The 19,625-nt window shown below is 34.2% G+C and overlaps 2 protein-coding genes across 3 annotated transcripts; one reads left to right on the top strand and one right to left on the bottom strand.

Annotated features, from left to right (window-relative positions):
- Positions 1–3,420: 3,420 nt before the first annotated feature.
- On the top strand, positions 3,421–4,350 carry LOC127684434 (olfactory receptor 4C12). The gene has a single exon (XM_052181360.1). The coding sequence runs from the start codon at positions 3,421–3,423 to the stop codon at positions 4,348–4,350; it is 930 nt and encodes a 309-aa protein (XP_052037320.1).
- An 8,382-nt stretch (positions 4,351–12,732) lies between these two features.
- LOC127684432 (olfactory receptor 4C46-like) lies at positions 12,733–15,333 on the bottom strand. 2 transcript variants are annotated; one of them, XM_052181358.1, is made up of 2 exons: positions 15,320–15,333; positions 12,733–13,657 (listed from the first exon to the last, which is right to left on the bottom strand). In XM_052181358.1, the coding sequence occupies exons 1-2, from the start codon at positions 15,331–15,333 to the stop codon at positions 12,733–12,735; spliced, it is 939 nt and encodes a 312-aa protein (XP_052037318.1). The 2 variants fall into 2 exon arrangements, with proteins under 2 accessions (XP_052037318.1, XP_052037319.1); XM_052181359.1 differs by lacking the exon at positions 15,320–15,333 and having other exon boundaries at positions 12,733–13,668.
- Between the last annotated feature and the right edge of the window lie 4,292 nt (positions 15,334–19,625).

The raw sequence follows: 19,625 nt of genomic DNA, 5'->3' as shown, positions 1-19,625 counted from the left end.
AGCGATGAAGACAATTCATCTTACCCTTTACGGTTCTTTGTGTCTGGAACTCATCAAGATATTTTTAAAAGAGGAATCTGAAGTCTAGGAAAAATGAAAACTGACAATGATAAAATATTTTTTAGTAATATTGTGAAGCTTGAGAGACATCTGCATTCTTCATCATGTAAATGAAGCAGATTTTGAATTAATTGGGTTCCAGTTGTTTATTTAAGTTTGAATTATTTACTGCTCAGATGAATTGTTATATAGTGGGGTTAATTCAAATGAGCACTCGTATTTGACTGGAGAATAAACATGATATCCAGGGTCATTCTAAGTGTTGTGTGGGGTGGTCAGGGTAGTCTCATCCTGTTTCCTGTGTGTCTATTTACTAGTGCCTATTCGTGCCACTGTCCTATGCTCATTTGGTGAATTGTCAATCATAATTTAATGAGAACATTCTATTATCTTTTAGTTACATTCCTATGCTCTTTCTTGGAGGGCTAAATATAGATGTCAAATTTTTTCTGATAATAGAATTGGTAATAAAATCTACAGTAATTTAGAATCTGATAAAAAATTAAAGAAAGAAATAACAAGTAACCCACAATTTTATATCTGATGTAAATATCCTCAATATTTTAATTAATTAATTTTTTTCAATTTAAGTTTTGCATGACTATAAAGTATTATGTGTTGTTTTTTAAACTTATGTTTTTATTTGGGTCTATGTGCATATGTGAGGGCAGGTGTCTGTGAGAAGAAACTCAGAATTCCCTGGAGTTGGAGTTGTATTTGATTGTGGACCATCTGATATGGGTACTAGGAACTGAACTGAGGTCTCTGCAGGAACAGCATGCACTCTTAACCACTGAACCATCTCTGCAGATTCTAATTTATTTTTTATTAAAATGTAGTAATTGCACATTTTGATGGGGCACACTATGCATTTTCAACACATATACACAGTATGGACTGACAAAATCAGTGTCACTAATAAATAGTCTCTCTTATCATTTCTTTATACTTGTAGACTTTGAGCTCTTCTTGGATATTCATAAAATGCATGGGTTATTGTGAACTGTAGTCATCCAATTTTGATGTGAAGCATGTGGCAGCACTGTGTCTGAGTGTTTGTTTGGTACCTCTTCTTGAGATCCCCATTATAGAGGGTAATAATTAAGAAAGAGTACTGCCCCACCAGGCCTCTGCACCACTCCTTCCAAGTATCCGGTAAAGAATGACTCTTAAACTTGAATAGTTAACTAAATATATTTATGTATAAGAAATTCCCAATTTTATATAGCCAATTTACAATGATAAGGTCTTACCCCAATATTTCTTATTTTTCTTTATTTTATTGTATTTTTTATTGAAAAGGGAAGTAAAAACATTTTATGATAAAATTATAGATTTAAATGGAAAATATTTCAGAAAAACATGCTAAAATTGGCAATTTTCATGGAAAATAAAGAGTAAAGTGGTAGACATGTAAAACATTGCTAAATTAATTGAAATATGGAATAGAAACATTTTAGGATAGAATTGAAGATTTACATGGAAAATATTTCTGATAAAATTGTAGAAAAATGTAGAAAAACGTGAGAATTGAAGATTATCATGGAAAATTTTATATAGATATAATAATGGTAGGGATAAAAGTATTCCTAAGTTGATTGAAAATGGAATAATAAACATTTTCTGATAAACTTGAAGATTTACATGGAAAATATTTCTGATAAAAGCGAAAAAATATATAGAAAAATATGATAAAATTAAAGATTATCATGAAAATTATACAGATAAAATACTAGGCGTAAAGATAATTCAAAGTTGAAGGTGGAATTATAAACATTTTCAGATAAAATTAAAGATTTACATGGCAAATATTTCTGGTAAAATTCAAGAAATATATAGACAAACATGTTAAAATTGACTATTTCATAGAAAATTTTACATATAAAATGGTATATATAAAAAACTCTAAATTAATTGAAGGTGGAATTAGAAACATTTGTGATAAAATTAGATTTACATTGAAAACATTCCTGGCAAAATAGAGGAAATATATAGAAAGACATGTTAAAATTGAATATTATCATGAAAAATAATGCAGATAAAATGGTAGACATAAATTACTAAATTAATTAAAAGAGGAATTGCAAACATTTTCCAATAAAATTGTAATTTTTCATGAGAAATATTTTGTTAGTCTATGTCTTTTTATTGGGGAGTTGAGTCCATTGTTGTTAAGAGATATTAGGGAATAGTGATTGCTGCTTCCTGTTATTTTTGATGTTATTTTTATGTTTGTATGGTTATCTTCTTTTGGGTTTGTTGGAAGAAAATTACTTTCTTGCCTTTTCTAGGGTGTAGTTTCCCTCCTTGTGTTGGCATTTTCCATCAATTATCCTTTGTAGGGCTGGATTTGTGGACAGATATTATGCAAATTTGGTTTTATCACGAAATATCTTGGCTGTGGAGTTTCCCAGCTCCCTGGTGCCTACCCCAATATTTCTAACCTATCCAAAACACCAAAAATACATCTGAAGCCATTTGGATATCCACATCTCCTTCCCTGCTCTACTCATGTCTTCCACTGAGCCTCTCGATCCCCTTAGGTCTTCTCTGCCCTCCATTCACTAGCCTCTCACTGCCTCAATGTGAATGGAGAGGATATATCTTGCAACACCTCATTTTACAGTTCTATGTGTATGTTTAGATTGATGCTTGTTTTAGCATGCAGTTATGAGAGAGAATATGATATTGATATTTGACTTATTTCACTTAACATTTCTTCCATTTTCACACAATTTCTGCAAAGATGTGAAGAAAATAGAAGAAATATAATTTTGTCTTAATATTAGTGAATCACAGCCTATATAAAAGTTTATGCAAAACCTTCAAAATATAATTTTATTCCTGAAATACACATGTAAAGAACAGAATCTTCAAGTACTAATTACATAATTATATCACTAATTTTTGTTACATTCATATAACTAGAATTAGTATTTATGGATTAATTTATGGTGGTAATTGTCCTTATATAGATATATACATACATATATATCTTGCTAATATATATCTCCAAAATTTTTACTGCTAATGATTACTCTGTTCCATAATTCTGATGTGAAAGTGAAGTTTGCAATTGCTCCTCTGACTGTAGGAAATTAGATCTTTTCTTTGGGGTGTTCTGTGACTTTTAAGAATTCTTTTAAATTAAAAAAAAAAAAGGATTAGGAAAATCACCTAAGAAAAGGTTCCACCTATTTCTACAGAGTTTTTGGAAAACTGGGTCTCATCTGTGATTTGGTAGAACTCATAAGATTCGAATTTGAGACCATTTAGTCATTTTATGATTTTCTTTTTTCTTTTTCCCTGAAGATAAAATATTTTTAATTTGGATTTTAAAAAAGCAGCCGTACCACACAAATGGAGAATAAAAGGAATGTGACCGAGTTCATCTTGATAGGTCTTACACAGAATCCCCAAATGCAGAAAGTTGTGTTTGTGACATTTTTGGTTCTGTACATGATAACAATTTCAGGCAACCTGCTCATTGTGGTCACAGTCATCAACAGCCAGGCTCTGAGTTCCCCAATGTATTTCTTCTTGAGCCACCTGTCCTTGATAGATACAATTTATACTTCTTCTTCAGCTCCAAAGCTGATTGTGGACTCCCTTCAAGAGAAGAAAATCATCTCCTTTATTGGATGCATGGCTCAAGTCTATGCAGAGCACATTTTTGGTGCTACTGAAATAATCCTCTTGACAGTGATGGCCTATGACCGCTATGTGGCCATCTGCAAACCCCTACACTATATGACCATCATGAACCACAAGCTTTGCATTCTCCTGGTGGGGGTGGCCTGGACTGGAGGATTTCTCCATGCAACTATTCAGATCCTCTTTACAGTGTGGCTGCCCTTCTGTGGCCCCAATATCATAGATCATTTTATGTGTGACTTGTACCCATTGTTGGAACTTGTGTGCATGGACACACACACCCTTGGTCTCTTTGTTGCTGCCAACAGTGGGTTCATCTGCCTATTTAATTTCCTGCTCTTGATGGGATCCTATGTGATCATCTTGCGCTCTCTAAAGAACTATAGCTTAGAGGGCAGGCGAAAAGCCCTCTCTACCTGTGTGTCTCACATCACAGTGGTAGTTTTATTCTTTATTCCTTGCATATTTGTATATCTACGCCCAGTGACCACTCTGCCACTTGATAAAGGCGTTGCTGTATTTTACACTATGGTGGCTCCTATGCTGAATCCTTTAATCTATACTCTCAGGAATGCTGAGGTAAAAAATGCAATAAAGAGGCTCTGGAGAAAAAAAGTGACTTCAGATAGTAATTAAACATGACACTGAACTTTTCACACAGGACACATATGTAATCTTAGTCACCATTATTTGATCTAGAGATGAGGATGTCAACTCTAAGGCAGAGTTAGACATTACATGGATATAGCTATTTCATAAGAAATTGAAAACAGGGCTGCCATCTACATTTATAATCTCCTGTCTGATTTGTCTGTCATCACAAATAATTGGTTGTTTCAGAATAAGCAAATTCTTGTAAATTGATTGGAAATCTAAAGCTCCTTTAGACCGTAAAAAAGCATAAATATAGAATATATATATATATATATATATATATATATATATATATATATATATATATATATATTAGTTTTTTGAGACAGGATTTCTCTGTGTAGCCCTGGCTGCCCTGAAACTCATTCTGTAGACCAGGCTGGCCTGGACCTCACAAATTCACCTGGCTCTACCTCCCAAGTGCTGGGATTAAAGGTGTGTGCTACCACAGCCTGTCTAGAATATTGGATTTGATAGTTAAAATTTTATGTGATATTCAGATACCGATTATTATTGATTAATTAAAATAAGTTTTTCTGTTATCCCTTTACTCTAGAGTTTGGGATCTGTATTAATTCTTTGTTTTCTGAGCTTTATTTTCTATTAAATATTGGTTGGGTAGCAAAAATATTTACTGTTCATTTTATAACTAAGCCTTCCATTGCTTTCATATTTTATTAGTTGAAATCCAATTGGGAGGTAAACAGGTAAAATTTAACCACAATGAATCATTTTATTAGGGTATTAATAATAGAGAAGTAAAAACACCCTTATACTATACAACAAATTTCCAAAAAAAGGACATATTTTAGAAGTAGGATTATCTATGAACACTGGAATTCTAATAATTGGTAAAGTCATAGTTGTTGTCTCTTACTAATAAAGTTCATTATGTTTTCTAAGGCCTGGATAGAAGCTGGTACAAAATAAACTTCTTTGATAAAGTCAACAAGCTTCAAAACTTCCACTGAGATGATGATAATGGTGCTGATGGATAGTGGTGATGTTGTGCATGTGTGTGTTTGTGTGTGTGTGTTTGTGTGTGTGTATGTGTTTATGTGCTGAGATAAGTGAACAAGGAGGTTTGTCTTGAATTGATAGCCTAGGCTTCAGGAGAATGATCCTTCAGAACATACTGATTACACAGCAGACAGGCAGACTTTGGAAATTAGTGCATTCTCATGCTGATTTGCTGAAATCTTCCCAGAGAGGTAACAAATGAATTTAGTGTGAATTTGTCCATGAAGGTAACAATGCAAATCAATGAAATTAGTTCTAGTGGACATTTCCACTGTTGCATAAACACATACATTGTCAGAAACTATTGTCAGAATTAAATGCAAGAAGAATCACATTGAGATTGGGAAGAGATATCTCATAAGTTTTAGATTAGATTGTTCTCCACTGAAAATGAATAGACATATGATTCATCATTATTTAGAGTTGATATGTAGAAGATATGTGAATGTTATACTGCATATCTTCCCACATCAAATGTAAAGGCTTAATCTCTGTTCCTTCTTTAAAATCATTGATGAGTAAGTAGGAGTTAAATTCTGACCCCAGAAGGTTGGACACCACTATACTAAGAAGACAAGGAAAATTCAGTCTTGCATATGTGGAAGTTTTGTGCTTCCTCTTCTGGTTCTTCATTGATTTGCTTGGATGGCCCTTCAGTTAGGCAATGACGCGATCCACATACTCTGTACTTCCTTATATTAGTTGGTTTGCCTTTTGTTCACTTGAGATTCTATTCTTTCTATTGCAGGATAACTACTTCAATTTCCATAGAAAATGACAAATAATGGTTTAAGAATAGCTCACTCTTTGTTCCTTTTGGTAAGCCAGTGTTTTAACGCTATAACCCTCCTTGCTTTCATCTTCTAATAATCTAGTGTGGTTTTGTGCTTTGAATTCATGCTAATCACTACCATGAGTAGTCAGAGATAAACTGACCTATGTTTTATTGAACAATTAGGATTTCTGAAAATAATAATCACACTTATTGCTATCTAAAAAATAAAAACCAATGTATATTTTATAAAACAATGCTGTGTAAACTATTTTTAATTTTAGTTCTATTGGGATATTATTGACAAGTAAAACCTTCAATCATCGTAAATAGAGAAAATAATATTACATAATAAAGTCAAATTTAAATATATATAAATATAGCCAAATATAGTATCAGAAGGTGCTAGAAAATAAAATACAAATCAAGGAGGTTACTACACTCATGAAATCACAGGAAATAAACACACTCACATCTTCAAAACCAAAAAAAAAATACACATGCACATGAACACGCACACACCATCACAAAAACCACCACTACCAATACCACCACCATCACCACCACACCACAAAACACAAAATAAAATCATTGATCACTGATATCTCTCAATATCAATGTCCTCAATTCCCCAATAAAAGTTGCAGATTAATATAATGGCTTAAAAAAACTGGACCCTTGATTTTGTTTTATTCAAAAAACAGAAAAACATTATCTCAGGGCAATGGGTTAGAAAAACATATTCCAAGAAAATGGATGTAAGAAGCAATCTGGTGCATCCATTTTAATATCTAAAATAGAGTTCAAGCAAAAATTAAGTGAAATGTTTTTAGTGCAAAATTCTACCAGATTTTCAAAAGAGTTAATACCAATATTCTCTAAATTAGTCTACAAAATAGAAACTGAAGAAGAATTTTAATGCAGCAACATGCCTGGTCTGATCACACCCAAAGACCTTCTGTCTGTGATCTGGCTGGAATGAGGCTATGCCCTTAAATGCCTCTGGCTGGAATCCTGTAGTATACACCTTTCATGCCAAACAATGACATCTAATTGAGGGGCATACAAAGTGATGAATTAGAGAATGATTTGACAGAATGAGTCAGAGATAAGATACACCTAACTCTCAAGAGTCATTCAGTTTGGTCATTCATGTTGGGAGTCAGTGCAGTGAGTGAAGTGCAATGGAGTTGAGTTTAACAGCAAATTTGTTTGTTGAGTTCAGTCAGTTTTGTTCAAAGCAGGTTGCAGTCAGAGAATGAGAAGGAGTCGGAAGATTAGACAAATTGCTAGAATTGGTTTGAAGCTAAGTAGATCAATTCAGTGAGAAGCAGAGAGAAGCCAGATTAAATCATTCAGCCTGGAGAGGAGGTTGAACCAGAATAGCTAAGTGGAACCAGCTAACCAGAGTTCAGAAAGAATTAGAAAGGGTGATTTTATTTGTCAGTAAATCTTTAAGATGACAATTACTTCAGGCAAATAAAATTACAGCTTCAAGAAACAGCAGAAACATTGCCAGATTCATGTTATGAGGCCACAAGTACCCTTATATCTGAACCACATAAAGATTCAACAAAGAAAGTGAATTACAGACAATTTTCTTATGAGCGTAGTTGAAAAAATACTCAAAATGCTTGCAAACAGAGTCTAAGAACACATCATAAAGATCATCCACCTTGATCAAGTGTTTTCATTCCATATATACAGGATGGTTTAACACATGGAAAACAAAGTAATTCATCATATAAATAAACAAAGAACAACAACCCACATGATCATCCTTTTAGATGTAGAAAAGGCCTTTGAGAAAACTAAACACCCCTTTTTGATAAACGTACTGGAGATATGAGGGATACAAAGTCCATACCTAAGCATAACAAAGACAATCCTTAGAAAGCCAGTGGCCAGCAACAAATTAAACTCAAAACAATTTCACTAAAATCAGGAAAAAGACAAAGTTGCTCATTCTTTCAATATTTATTCAATATAGTCCTTGAAATTTCAGCTGGAGTATTAAGATAATTAAGGGAGATCACAGGAATATATAGCAAAAAGGAAGAAGACAAAGGATCCTTATTTACAAATATAATAGTAAACATCAGTGATCCTAAAAGTCACTAGGAAACTCTTACAGCTGATAAACACTTTCAGCAAAGTAGCTGGATACAAGATTAAGTAAATAAAAATCAGCAGCCTTCCTATATATTAATGCAGATTGAAGAATTTTTTAGTGATAAAAGTGAATTGCAGAAAGTACTGGACTGATGTCTTTGCTATCTTGAATGAGTTAAATTTACAATTGTTGTAATGACCAAATGCAACATGCCTCAATTTGCCTGAGAAGATTGCATCATTCTGAATGAAGCTTCAGCTTTGTAAAAAAAAAAAAAAAAAAGATTGAAAACAAAATTGACATGTTTCTTAACTTATTTGCTAACATTGAACCAGACAAAAGGATTACAATGATAATTTTTATGAAAGAACACTTTCACATACTTACACAAAAAATTTCATTATATTTTTACAATCTACCTGAGTTTTAGATCTACTTGCCAGAAGCCTATTCACATTCAAAGTTGAAGATGTTCCTGTGACAGCACATAAGAAGTTCATTGAGCTTATTAACAGCAATTCAAACAGATCTGAATTTCTACAATACCAGTTAAATTCTGGATCAAGTGTAGGCCACCATGCCATTTTCTATTTGAGACTGTGCTGTGACTTCTTCATTTCCAATAGCATATCTTTGTGAGACAGTGTTTTCCAGTTTGTTGGTTATCAAGTTTAAATAAAGAGGTAGACTTGTGGAAGATGGTCTTCATCGTGGTTTTCTAAAGACTGTCCTGAGAATTTCTGATCTGGTGAGAAAGAAGCAATCATATCCTTCTCACTGATGCTTGATTTTAACCGGTACTGTTGCAAAATGTAGCAATGTAGTTTATTTTTGCTATATTAAGATTGTTATTCTATGCTTCAAGACAAAATTTTATTTTTTGTAATTAGAAATAAATGTTCTACAATATATTATTATGTATTGATTTTGTAACTGATCACTATGCTTTCATTATATTCAATTTGTAAAAGTGAAAATATATCCTGCATATCAGATATTTACGTTATTATTCATAATAGCAGCAAATTACAGTTATGAGTAGCAACAGAAATAATTTTATTGATAGGGGTCACCCCAACATGAGGAACTGTATAATAGGGTCGCAGCATTAGGAAATCTTGAGAACCACTGTCTTACTGTATCTTGTTTTGTGCTACTCTGCTGTCTTCTTTTGGAGATCTGCTCTATTATGAGGAAATGTTCCTCATAAAAGGAACCCTTTAAGGTTGAACAGTATTCCATTGTCTGCATGCAAACACCCAATATCATGCAAGATTTATTCATTTATTTTGAACACTTGATTGATCCCATTCTTAACGATTATGGATAGTGATGTAATAAAAATGAGGGAATACATAATATTTTGAAGCAATGTTTCCATGTACATTTGAATACACAATCTGACACCCCAGGTTTTTATTTTTAACTTTTGCAATAAATCTTTTCACTGTTTTCTATGATTCTACTATTTACTAGTCCTATAAAAATTTGAAAAGTACTTTTACTATCATATCCTTACAAATATTCATTATCTTTTGACTTTGGTTACAGCTATCTAACAGATATGAGGTGATACTCCTTTGTGACTATGTTTTCCATTCCTTTGACTATGGGAGATGCTAACAATTCCCACCTCCATAAACTCATTGGTCATTTGAAAGATATTACAGTTACTTTGCCCATTTAAAAATAGTGGACTGTTTGAATATTTCATGTATACTAAATATTGGTCCTTGTCATATATATTGTTTGTGATTATTTCCCCCATTATATACATAGCCTTATTTACTCCATTGGTTTTTCTTTCTTTCATTTATGAGAAGGGTTTTTTTGTGATTAATGTAATGATATATCATTTTCTTGATTATTTTGTTGTTGTTGATATCTCTTATTTTGTATTTGATACATAAATCACTGCTTAGACCAGGACATTGCTCAATGTAGGTCTATAACTCAGAGACTTTACATTTACCTCTCCCCCCATTTTGATTTGATTTTTATGCATGGTAGAAAACAAAGTGTTCATTTTCATTCTTCTTAATGTGATATTTATCTCTTCATCATTTATTGTAGAACCTTCCATTTTCCATATGCAAAATATCAATAAATGATAGACTTAAGTTTATTTCTAGAATTTCATTCCTCTCATATATGTTTTATATGTATATTTTAATGCTATTTTCATGTCATTTTTGATTACTAGAGCTTTACAAGATATGCTGAAATTCAGGAGTGAGGTGCTTCCTGACATTTTTGTGTAAGATTGCTTTGGCTTTCTGTGGCCTTTTTTAGTTCTGTGGATATTTTAGGATATGTTTTGTTCATATGAAAATTATATTGGCATGACAATATTAATTTCATTAAACCTCTGGATTGCTTTGCAAAATGTGAATATTTTCATCATATTAATTCTTTTACATGAACATTGAATATCATTGCAGTACTGCATGCTGTCACCATTGAAACTCATCAGTGTTTTATAACTCTCAATATACAGGTATCTCTAGCTTCCATTTTCCAATTGGATTTACTCCTAAATATTAAATTTCTTATGTTATTATAGTGACATTATAATATAAATTATTATATCAAGTTAATATTCCGCAATATTTATATTTAGTATATGAATTCTTCATCTGATGATTTTGTAACCTGAAATCATATTTAATTCATCAGTTATAAATTCTTTTGATTTTTTGTGTGCTCTTTAGGGTTTTTAATTTGCAGGATTGTCAGCAACAAAAGTCTCGAATTTAGTTGACTTTTACTTCATTTTGCCAGATTCCTTTCATTGTTAATGTTGAACAGAAATGAAGAAAGTGAGTAACCTCCTTTGGCATCTAACTTAAAGGAAAAACATTTTACTGTTGAATGTGATGTTAGCTTTCAGATTGTCATACATAGCCCATGGTCCATTCCCAGAATTGCTTTTGATTTTAAAGAAAACTTTAGAAGAACATAGAAATCAAGATCCAGGAAGCTCAAATGTGTACTTAATAGCATGACTTTAAACAATGATATCAAGACACACTACAGTCAAGTGATCAAAAGCTAAATAAATGATGAGTTGAAACAGAACAACAACAACAACAAAACAATAAAACAAAAAGCAAAAAACCAAAAACCAAACCCTAAAAAAACCAAAGCAAAAGCAAGCAAACAACTCCAACTTGCTACTTACAAGGAATTCATATTTGGACTATTACTAGTGTCAAAACATACACTTTGCAAATGTCTCTGTGCTTGATACATTTCTTATGCTCAAAAATTGCTGCTAAATGAATGAGGGACAAAGATGATGAAGAATATTTTTTATTCTGATATAGTTTCATATATAAATAAAGCACCACTTAAAACAATTTTTTTATACTACACTTTGCCAAAAATCAGAATGATTAGTAGAAAATTATAACCCTACACAGTCATAGGTTAATTATATTTTATTGAGAACCAAGAGAATTTCAAGGTAAATAATTTTGCATATGCTGAGAATCTATTTTAGTTTTTCTTAGTTTTCACTCTAACAAACTTGTCATTTCCTAAGTAGTCTAAATAGAATTCTCCCTATGCTTTTACTCATAAAAAGTAAGAAAATTCCTTAGTTTGCATTGGTTTGCCTTTAAATGTAGAATTCATTTGTCCTCAATAATATTTCTATTCAATTATTATCTATTTAGTATATCTTACACTTTGTCCTATTTTCTAGAAGTTGTTGGTTCTTCCTTTATAGAATATAACTGCATAAATAATAAAGGGGAATTTCTACCAGATTGTCAGTGTTCTTTTGTTGTTGAACCACCATCCATTTGGATGGAGGATCAATGTAATATACCTGATAGAAACAATAGAAAATGTTTCTGAAGTTTATATGGAATTTTAAAAAGATGTAATGATAAATTTTAAATCTAGTTATTACACATTAAATTGACCATTGGTGTTATAGCCCAGTACTAGATATTGCAATGATCAAGATGACTAACATCCATTAAATATTATTTTATGATTTATAAAAAGGCAGAGTAATGAAAGATTTTTCAGGTCTGATGTTTATATATACATATATATGTATGTGTATATATATTCCCAATATCTTACTAAAAGCGATAAGTTGTTTATTTCTATGACCTGTTTATCATTGTGTGATAGAATATCATCACAATTAAGAATATAGCCTGGAAAATCAATCATGGTTTGCTTAAGGGGTCAAGAATATGGTCTTGCTTCTCACCTTTAAAATGGAGATAATACAAATGTAGAGTGTATTCTTCAACAATACTACATTTTATTATTCTTGGGTTAAGAAAATCCCATCAACCCATATTGACTGAAGTTTGTGAAGCTAATTTCATATCTGCTAGAATCTGTCAGAAGTCCTGGGTAAAATTCTTGCTGACTTGAAATACTGTGTCATGTGACTTGCTTTTTGATATTTGTCTCAATTGTTGAACTTTGGTTACATTTATTTGTTGATGGATATAACATCATCTTTCCATCTACACAATTTCTTAATGGCATCTTTCATCTGAGCATTTCTCAAAGTATAGATTAAAGGATTTAGCAAGGGCGTTATCATAGTGTAGAACACAGCAACTGCTTTATCAATAGACAAAGTAGATGAAGGTCTCATGTACACAAAAATGCAGGGCACAAAAAACAAGACAACCACTGTAATGTGGGAGACACAGGTGGAGAGGGCTTTGCGCCTCCCCTCTGCACTGTGGTTTCTTAATGAACGTAGGATGACCACATAGGAGATCAATAGAAGTAGGAAGTTTAATAAACAAATAAAACCACTATTGGCAGCAACAAAGAGCCCCAGAATGTGGGTATCAATGCAGGCAAGATTAAGCAAAGGGTTCAGATCACACATAAAGTGATCTATGACATTTGGGCCACAGAAAGGTAATCTAAAGATAAACAGAATCTGTATGGTTGCATGAAGAAAACCTCCCACCCATACCACTCCTACCAACAGGCCACATACCCTTCTGCTCATGATGGTTGTATAGTGTAAGGGCTTGCAGATTGCTACATAGCGGTCATAGGCCATCACAGTAAGCAGGATGCCCTCAGCACCTCCAAAGAAATGCTCCCCAAAGACCTGGGTCATGCATCCATTGAACAGGATGGTCTTTTTTTCATGGAGTGAGTCTATGATCAATTTAGGAGTGTTGACAGAGGAATAACAGGCATCAATGAAAGAGAGATAAGCTAAGAAAAAGTACATAGGTGAGCTCAACAATGGACTAGCAGTGATAGTGACCACAATAAGCACATTGCCTACCATGGAGATGATGTAGATGACACAAAATACAGCAAATACGATTTTCTGCATGCTTGGGTTTCTGGTGAGCCCCAGGAGAACAAACTCTGTCACGTTGTTCCTAACTTCCATGTAGTTTATGTGTTACTCAATTATATTATCTGAAAAAAAATTATTGTACACTTGGTCAAGTAAACAAAAACCAAGTGTTTCAGTTCTATTTGAGGTATGAGATTTTATTAAAGGATTTTTCATGAGAGGGAAGTAAATGTTTCTAGATCTTGAAAACAACTCAAGTTGTGTTTTAGATCTGTAAGAGCACAAGGCAGGAAGTCATTTGAGATGCCTATGAGTCTAATTTGAAATAGTTGATAAATTATAAAATGTAAGCTATACAACACAAAGTAAAATATTCTTAAAAGTAAAAAATATCTCCATCTAGTCTTTAAAACATTTTCACAAAAGAATAGATTTTGAGTCAGAATGGATTTACTTTTAACACTATAAAGGACTGATTTGTGTATGTCATTCTGGTCCTATTAAGTGGGGAACTAAAGTCTGCAGGAAGTGTTTGCTTTTATATGAGCCACCTCACCATGCATGATCAGTCTTCTCAAATGGCAACATAACATTTCTACCTTACTCTGCACAGATAGTCACAAAGGTTCCAGAAAGATTTAGGAACATTGTTTCTCTCTTAGGAATTAATTATATCCTTTAATGGAAGAGTTTATGTATGTATTGTTTTTCTAAGATTATGTATTCTGAGGAGACATGTTTGGGAAGAGCCTATCCTTGAGGGGAATTTCTATTCCCCATACTTAGAACCTAAGTCTTCCAGTGAACCTGGGTTATTAAGAAAGTGGATACCATGAGAATAAAAAAGTGCCATAAATACAGTATGTGGACTTGTGATATATTTTCTCTGTGGATTTACATTGAGAGAATTGTTTAATTTTCAATATTAAGACTTTTCTAAACACTCACTGCTGCTTATTTGTAATATAGAAGAGTGAGGGCATAATTGTTTTCTGACAGACATTGAATATTCATGTTTTCAAATCTGCTCCCCACTTTCCCTCATCTCCAACAGTATGTTCTATATATTAACTGTCTTTTACATGTATGGTTGATAAACACTTTTTCCCATTTTGCAGTTTGCCTCTACTTAAGTGATTGTGTTCTTTGCTATAAAGAAGCTTTTTAGTTTCATGTGGGTCCCATCTGCCAATTGTTGCAGCACCACTATGCTACTAGGGATGGTGTTCAGAAAGTCCTTTGTTGTATTTATAAATTCAAGCTTATTACCTACTTTCTCCTCTGTAAAAGTCATAATATAAGATCTATGTAAAGGTCCTTAATCTAGTTGATGTTGAGTTTTGTTCAGGGTAAGAGCTTAGGATCTAGTTTTATTCTTGTATATGTAATTATCCTGTTTGACCAGCACCACCATTGATTCAAGATGCTATCATTTTTACAATATTTATTATTTGTATCTTCATAAAAAATCAGTTGGCTTTAGGAGTGTGGGTTTATATACAAGTATTTAACTCTACTTCATTGATTAATGAAGCTGCTTTTATGGCAATATCATGCTATTTTTATTACTGTGGTTTTGTAATGTAACTTGAATCAGTGATGATTATACCTCCAACAACTTCTTTTTTCCAGAACTACTTTGATTATCCTGGGTCATTTGTATTTCCATATTAAACTGAAGAATGTAATTCCAATTTCTGGAAGAACTATGTTGGAATTTAATTTTTTTTCTATCATTAAAAACATTTTCATTTTCATATAGTATAAATGACAAACAGAAAATGAACTTGAGTTACAAGAGTCTCTCCACCATCTTGGATCGTGGGCACCAGAGAGATCAGACAGACTGAAGTACACAAATATAACCCAAGGCCAATATCATGGGGGTCTAAGCCCGATGGGCGTTGGCCTGCACCCAGGCCCTGGGCTGTTCGGGGGGGGGCCATCGGTGTGCGAACCAGGCCAGGAGGTTGATTGCCCGGCCAGCACACACTCCACCATTTTGACTACAGGACACCAGAGAGTCCTAGCAGGCAAAGTCAGCTAAGAGTCATAGCCCAAGGCTAACATAGCAGGGGATCTAAGACGGACAGGCCTTGGACTGACCCCAGGCCCTGGGCTGCTCCATGGGCCATCTGTGTGCCAACCCAGCCAGGAGGTTGTTAGCCCAGCAGACTTTCCCGGCACTTTCAGGGAGTGCGCACGCACCGCCATCCTGGCCACCTGACAGAATCAATTAACACTCATAGCCCAAGGGGAACTTTGCTTGGGGCTTAGCCTGCCAGGCTTTTGCCTAGACTCAGGGCCTCAGCAGCTAGGCTAGCCTTGTGTGCACCAACCTGGTTGGGAGATAGGCTGCCCAGCAGAGTGACCAGCACTCAGAAAAGGTCCCGCAGCAACATAGACCATCAGCACTCACTGAAGGATCAAACAAGCACCCCCTGGTTCACACAGACAACCTGGGGCAAGGCACGCTAGGGCTGCAGGGACACCCAAGAGGAGGGCACCGCATTAGCAATCTGTAACAGGGGAAACACAGCCATCCAGTGTTGCAGAAATAGCCATATAGCCTCACAGGAGGCACAAATACCAGTCAGAGACAAGACCAACTAACGCCAGAAATAACAAGATGGCAAAGGGAAAACACAGGAACGCTACTAACAGAAACCTAGGCAATATAGCAGCATCTGAACCAAGCTCTCCAACATCAGCAAGCACCGACTATGCAAAAACACCAGAAAAGCAAGATTTGGATTTAAAATCACTGTTCATGATGCTGCTAGAAGAACACAAAAAGGACATAAATGAATCTCTTAAAGAAATACAGGGGAACATGAATAAACTAGAAACCCAATTAATGGAAACACAAAAATCACTTAAAGAAATTCAGGAGAATAAGGCTCAAGAGATAGAAGCCAATAAAGGAGAAACACACACACACACACACACACACACACAAACAAACAAACAAAAAAAACAAAAAAAAACCCAAAAAAAACCTTAAAGAAATGCAAGAGAAAGTGAGTCAAACAGCAGAAGTCATGAAAGAGGAAACACAAAAGTCTCTTAAAGAATTACAGGAAAACACAAACAAGCAAGTGAAGGAGCTAAGCAAAACCATCCAGGATCTAAAATCAGAAGTAGAAACAACTAAGAAATCACAAAAAGAGACAACTTTGGAGATAGAAAACCTTGAGAAGAAATCAGGGGCCATAGATTCAAATATAAAAAACAGAATACAAGAGATGGAAGGAAGAATCTCAGATGCTGAAGATACCATAGAAACCATGGACTCAACAGTCAAAGAAAATGCAAAATAAAAAAAGCTTGCATCCCAGAACATCCAGGAAATCCAGGACACAATGAGAAGACCAAACCTAAGGATTATAGGTATAGATGAGAGTGAAGATTTACAACTTAAAGAGCCAGCAAATATCTTCAACAAAATTATGGAAGAAAACTTTCCCAACTTAAAGAGATGCCCATGAATATACAAGAAGCCTACAGAACTCCAAACAGACTGGACTTGAGCAGAAATACTTCTCATCACATAAAAATCAAAACCCCAAATGTACTAAACAAAGAAAGAATATTAAAGGCACTAAGAGAGAAAGGCCAAGTAACATATAAAGGAAGACCTATCAGAATCACACCAGATTTCTCACCAGAGACCATAAAAGCTAGAAGATCCTGGGCAGATCTCATGCAGACTCTAAGAGAACACAAATGTCAGCCAAGACTACTATACCCAGCAAAACTCTCAATCACAATAGATGGAGAAACCAAGATATTCCATGTCAAAACCAAATTTACACAATATCTTTCTACAAACCCAGCTCTACAAAGAATAATAGGAGGAAAACTCGAATCCAAGGAGGGAAACGACACCCTGGAAAAAATAAGATAGTTACCTTCTTTCATCAAACCCAAAAGAAGATAACTACTCAAATATAAAAATAACATCCAAAATGACAGGAAGTAATAATTACTACTCCTTAATATCTCTTAACATCAATGGACTCAACTCCCCAGTAAAAAGACATAGACTAACAGACTGGATAAGGAAACAAGACCCTACATTTTGCTGCATACAGGAAACACACCTCATTGTCAAAGGCAAAAACCACCTTAGAGTAAAAGGCTGGAAGACAATTTTACAAGCCAATGGTCTCAGGAAACAAGCCGGAGTAGCCATTCTAATATCAGATAAAATTGATTTTCAACCTAAAGTCATCAAAAGAGATATAGAAGGGCACTTCTTGCTGGTCAAAGGAAAAATCCACCAAGAAGAACTTTCAATTCTGAACATCTATGCGTAAAATGCAAGGGCACCCTCATTCGTAAAAGAAACTTTACTAAAGCTCAAAGCACACATTTCACCAAACACAATTATTGTGGGTGACTTCAACACTCCACTCTCCTTAATGGACCGATCAGGAAAACAAACTAAACAGGGACACAATGAAACTAATTGAAGCTTTGGACCAATTGGACTTGACTGATATTTATAGAGCATTCCACCCTAAAGCAAAAGAATATACCTTTTTCTCAGCACTTCATGGTACCTTCTCCAAAATCGACCATATAATTGGTCACAAGACAGTCCTCAACAAATATAAAAAGATCGAACTAATTCCATGCCTCCTATCAGATCACTATGGAGTAAGAGTAGTTTTCAATAGCAACAAAAACAACAGAAAACACACATACACATGGAGGTAGAACAATAATCTACTCAATGACACCTTGGCCAAAGAAGAAATAAAGATAGAAATCAGAGACTTTTTAGAATTTAATGAAAATGAAGGCACAACATACCCAAATCTTTGGGACACAATGAAAGCAGTGCTAAGAGGAAAACTCATAGCCCTGAGTGCCTCCAAAAAGAAAATGGAGAAAGCATACACTAGCAGCTTAACTACACACCTGAAAGTCCTGGAACAAAAAGAAGCCAATTTACCCTGGAGGAGTAGAATACAGGAAATCATCAAACTCAGGGCTGAAATCAATCAATTGGAAACAAAGAGAACCGTACAAAGAAACAACGAATCCAGGAGTTGGTTCTTTGAGAAAATCAACAAGATAGATAAACCCTTAGCCAGACTGACCAAAGGGCAGAGAGAAAGTATCCAAATTAACAAAATTAGAAATGAAAAGGGGGATATAACAACAGAAACAGAGAAAATTAAAAAAATCATCAGATCCTACTACAAAAGCCTATACTCAACACAACTGGAGAATCTGGAGGAAATGGACAATTTCCTAGACAGATACCAAATACCAAAATTAAATCAGGACCAAATAGATCATCTAAAGAGTCCGATAAGCCCTAAAGAAATAGAAGGGGTCATAGAAAGTCTTCCAACCAAAAAAAGCCCAGGACCAGATGGCTTCAGTGCAGAATTCTATCAGACCATCAAAGAAGACCTAACACCAATACTCTTCAAACTATTCCACTAAATAGAAACGGAAGGATCACTACCCAATTCCTTCTATGATGCCACAATTATGCTGATACCAAAACCACACAAAGATCCAACAAAGAAAGAGAACTTCAGACCAATTTCCCTTATGAACATTGATGCAAAAATACTCAATAAAATTCTTGCCAACCGAATCCAAGAACACATAAAAATGATCATCCACCATGATCAAGTAGGCTTTATCCCAGGGATGCAGGGTTGGTTCAATATACGGAAATCCATCAATGTAATACACTACATAAACAAACTCAAAGAAAAAAACCACATGGTCATTTCATTGGATGCTGAAAAAGCATTTGACAAAATTCAGCATCCTTTCATGCTTAAAGTCTTGGAAAGAACAGGAATTCAAGGCCCATACCTAAACATAGTAAAAGCAATATACAGCAAACCGGTTCCCAACATCAAACTAAATGGAGAAAAACTTGAAGCAATCCCACTAAAATCAGGGACTAGACAGGGCTGCCCACTTTCTCCTTATCTTTTCAATATTGTACTTGAGGTACTAGTTCGGGCAATTAGACAACATAAGGAGGTCGAAGGGATACAAATTGGAAAGGAAGAAGT

The sequence above is a fragment of the Apodemus sylvaticus genome, chromosome 5 (assembly GCF_947179515.1).
Source record: "Apodemus sylvaticus chromosome 5, mApoSyl1.1, whole genome shotgun sequence".
Classification (NCBI taxonomy): domain Eukaryota; kingdom Metazoa; phylum Chordata; class Mammalia; order Rodentia; family Muridae; genus Apodemus; species Apodemus sylvaticus.
Note: the sequence above shows the minus strand (reverse complement) of the source record. Positions and strands in the feature narration are given on the sequence as shown.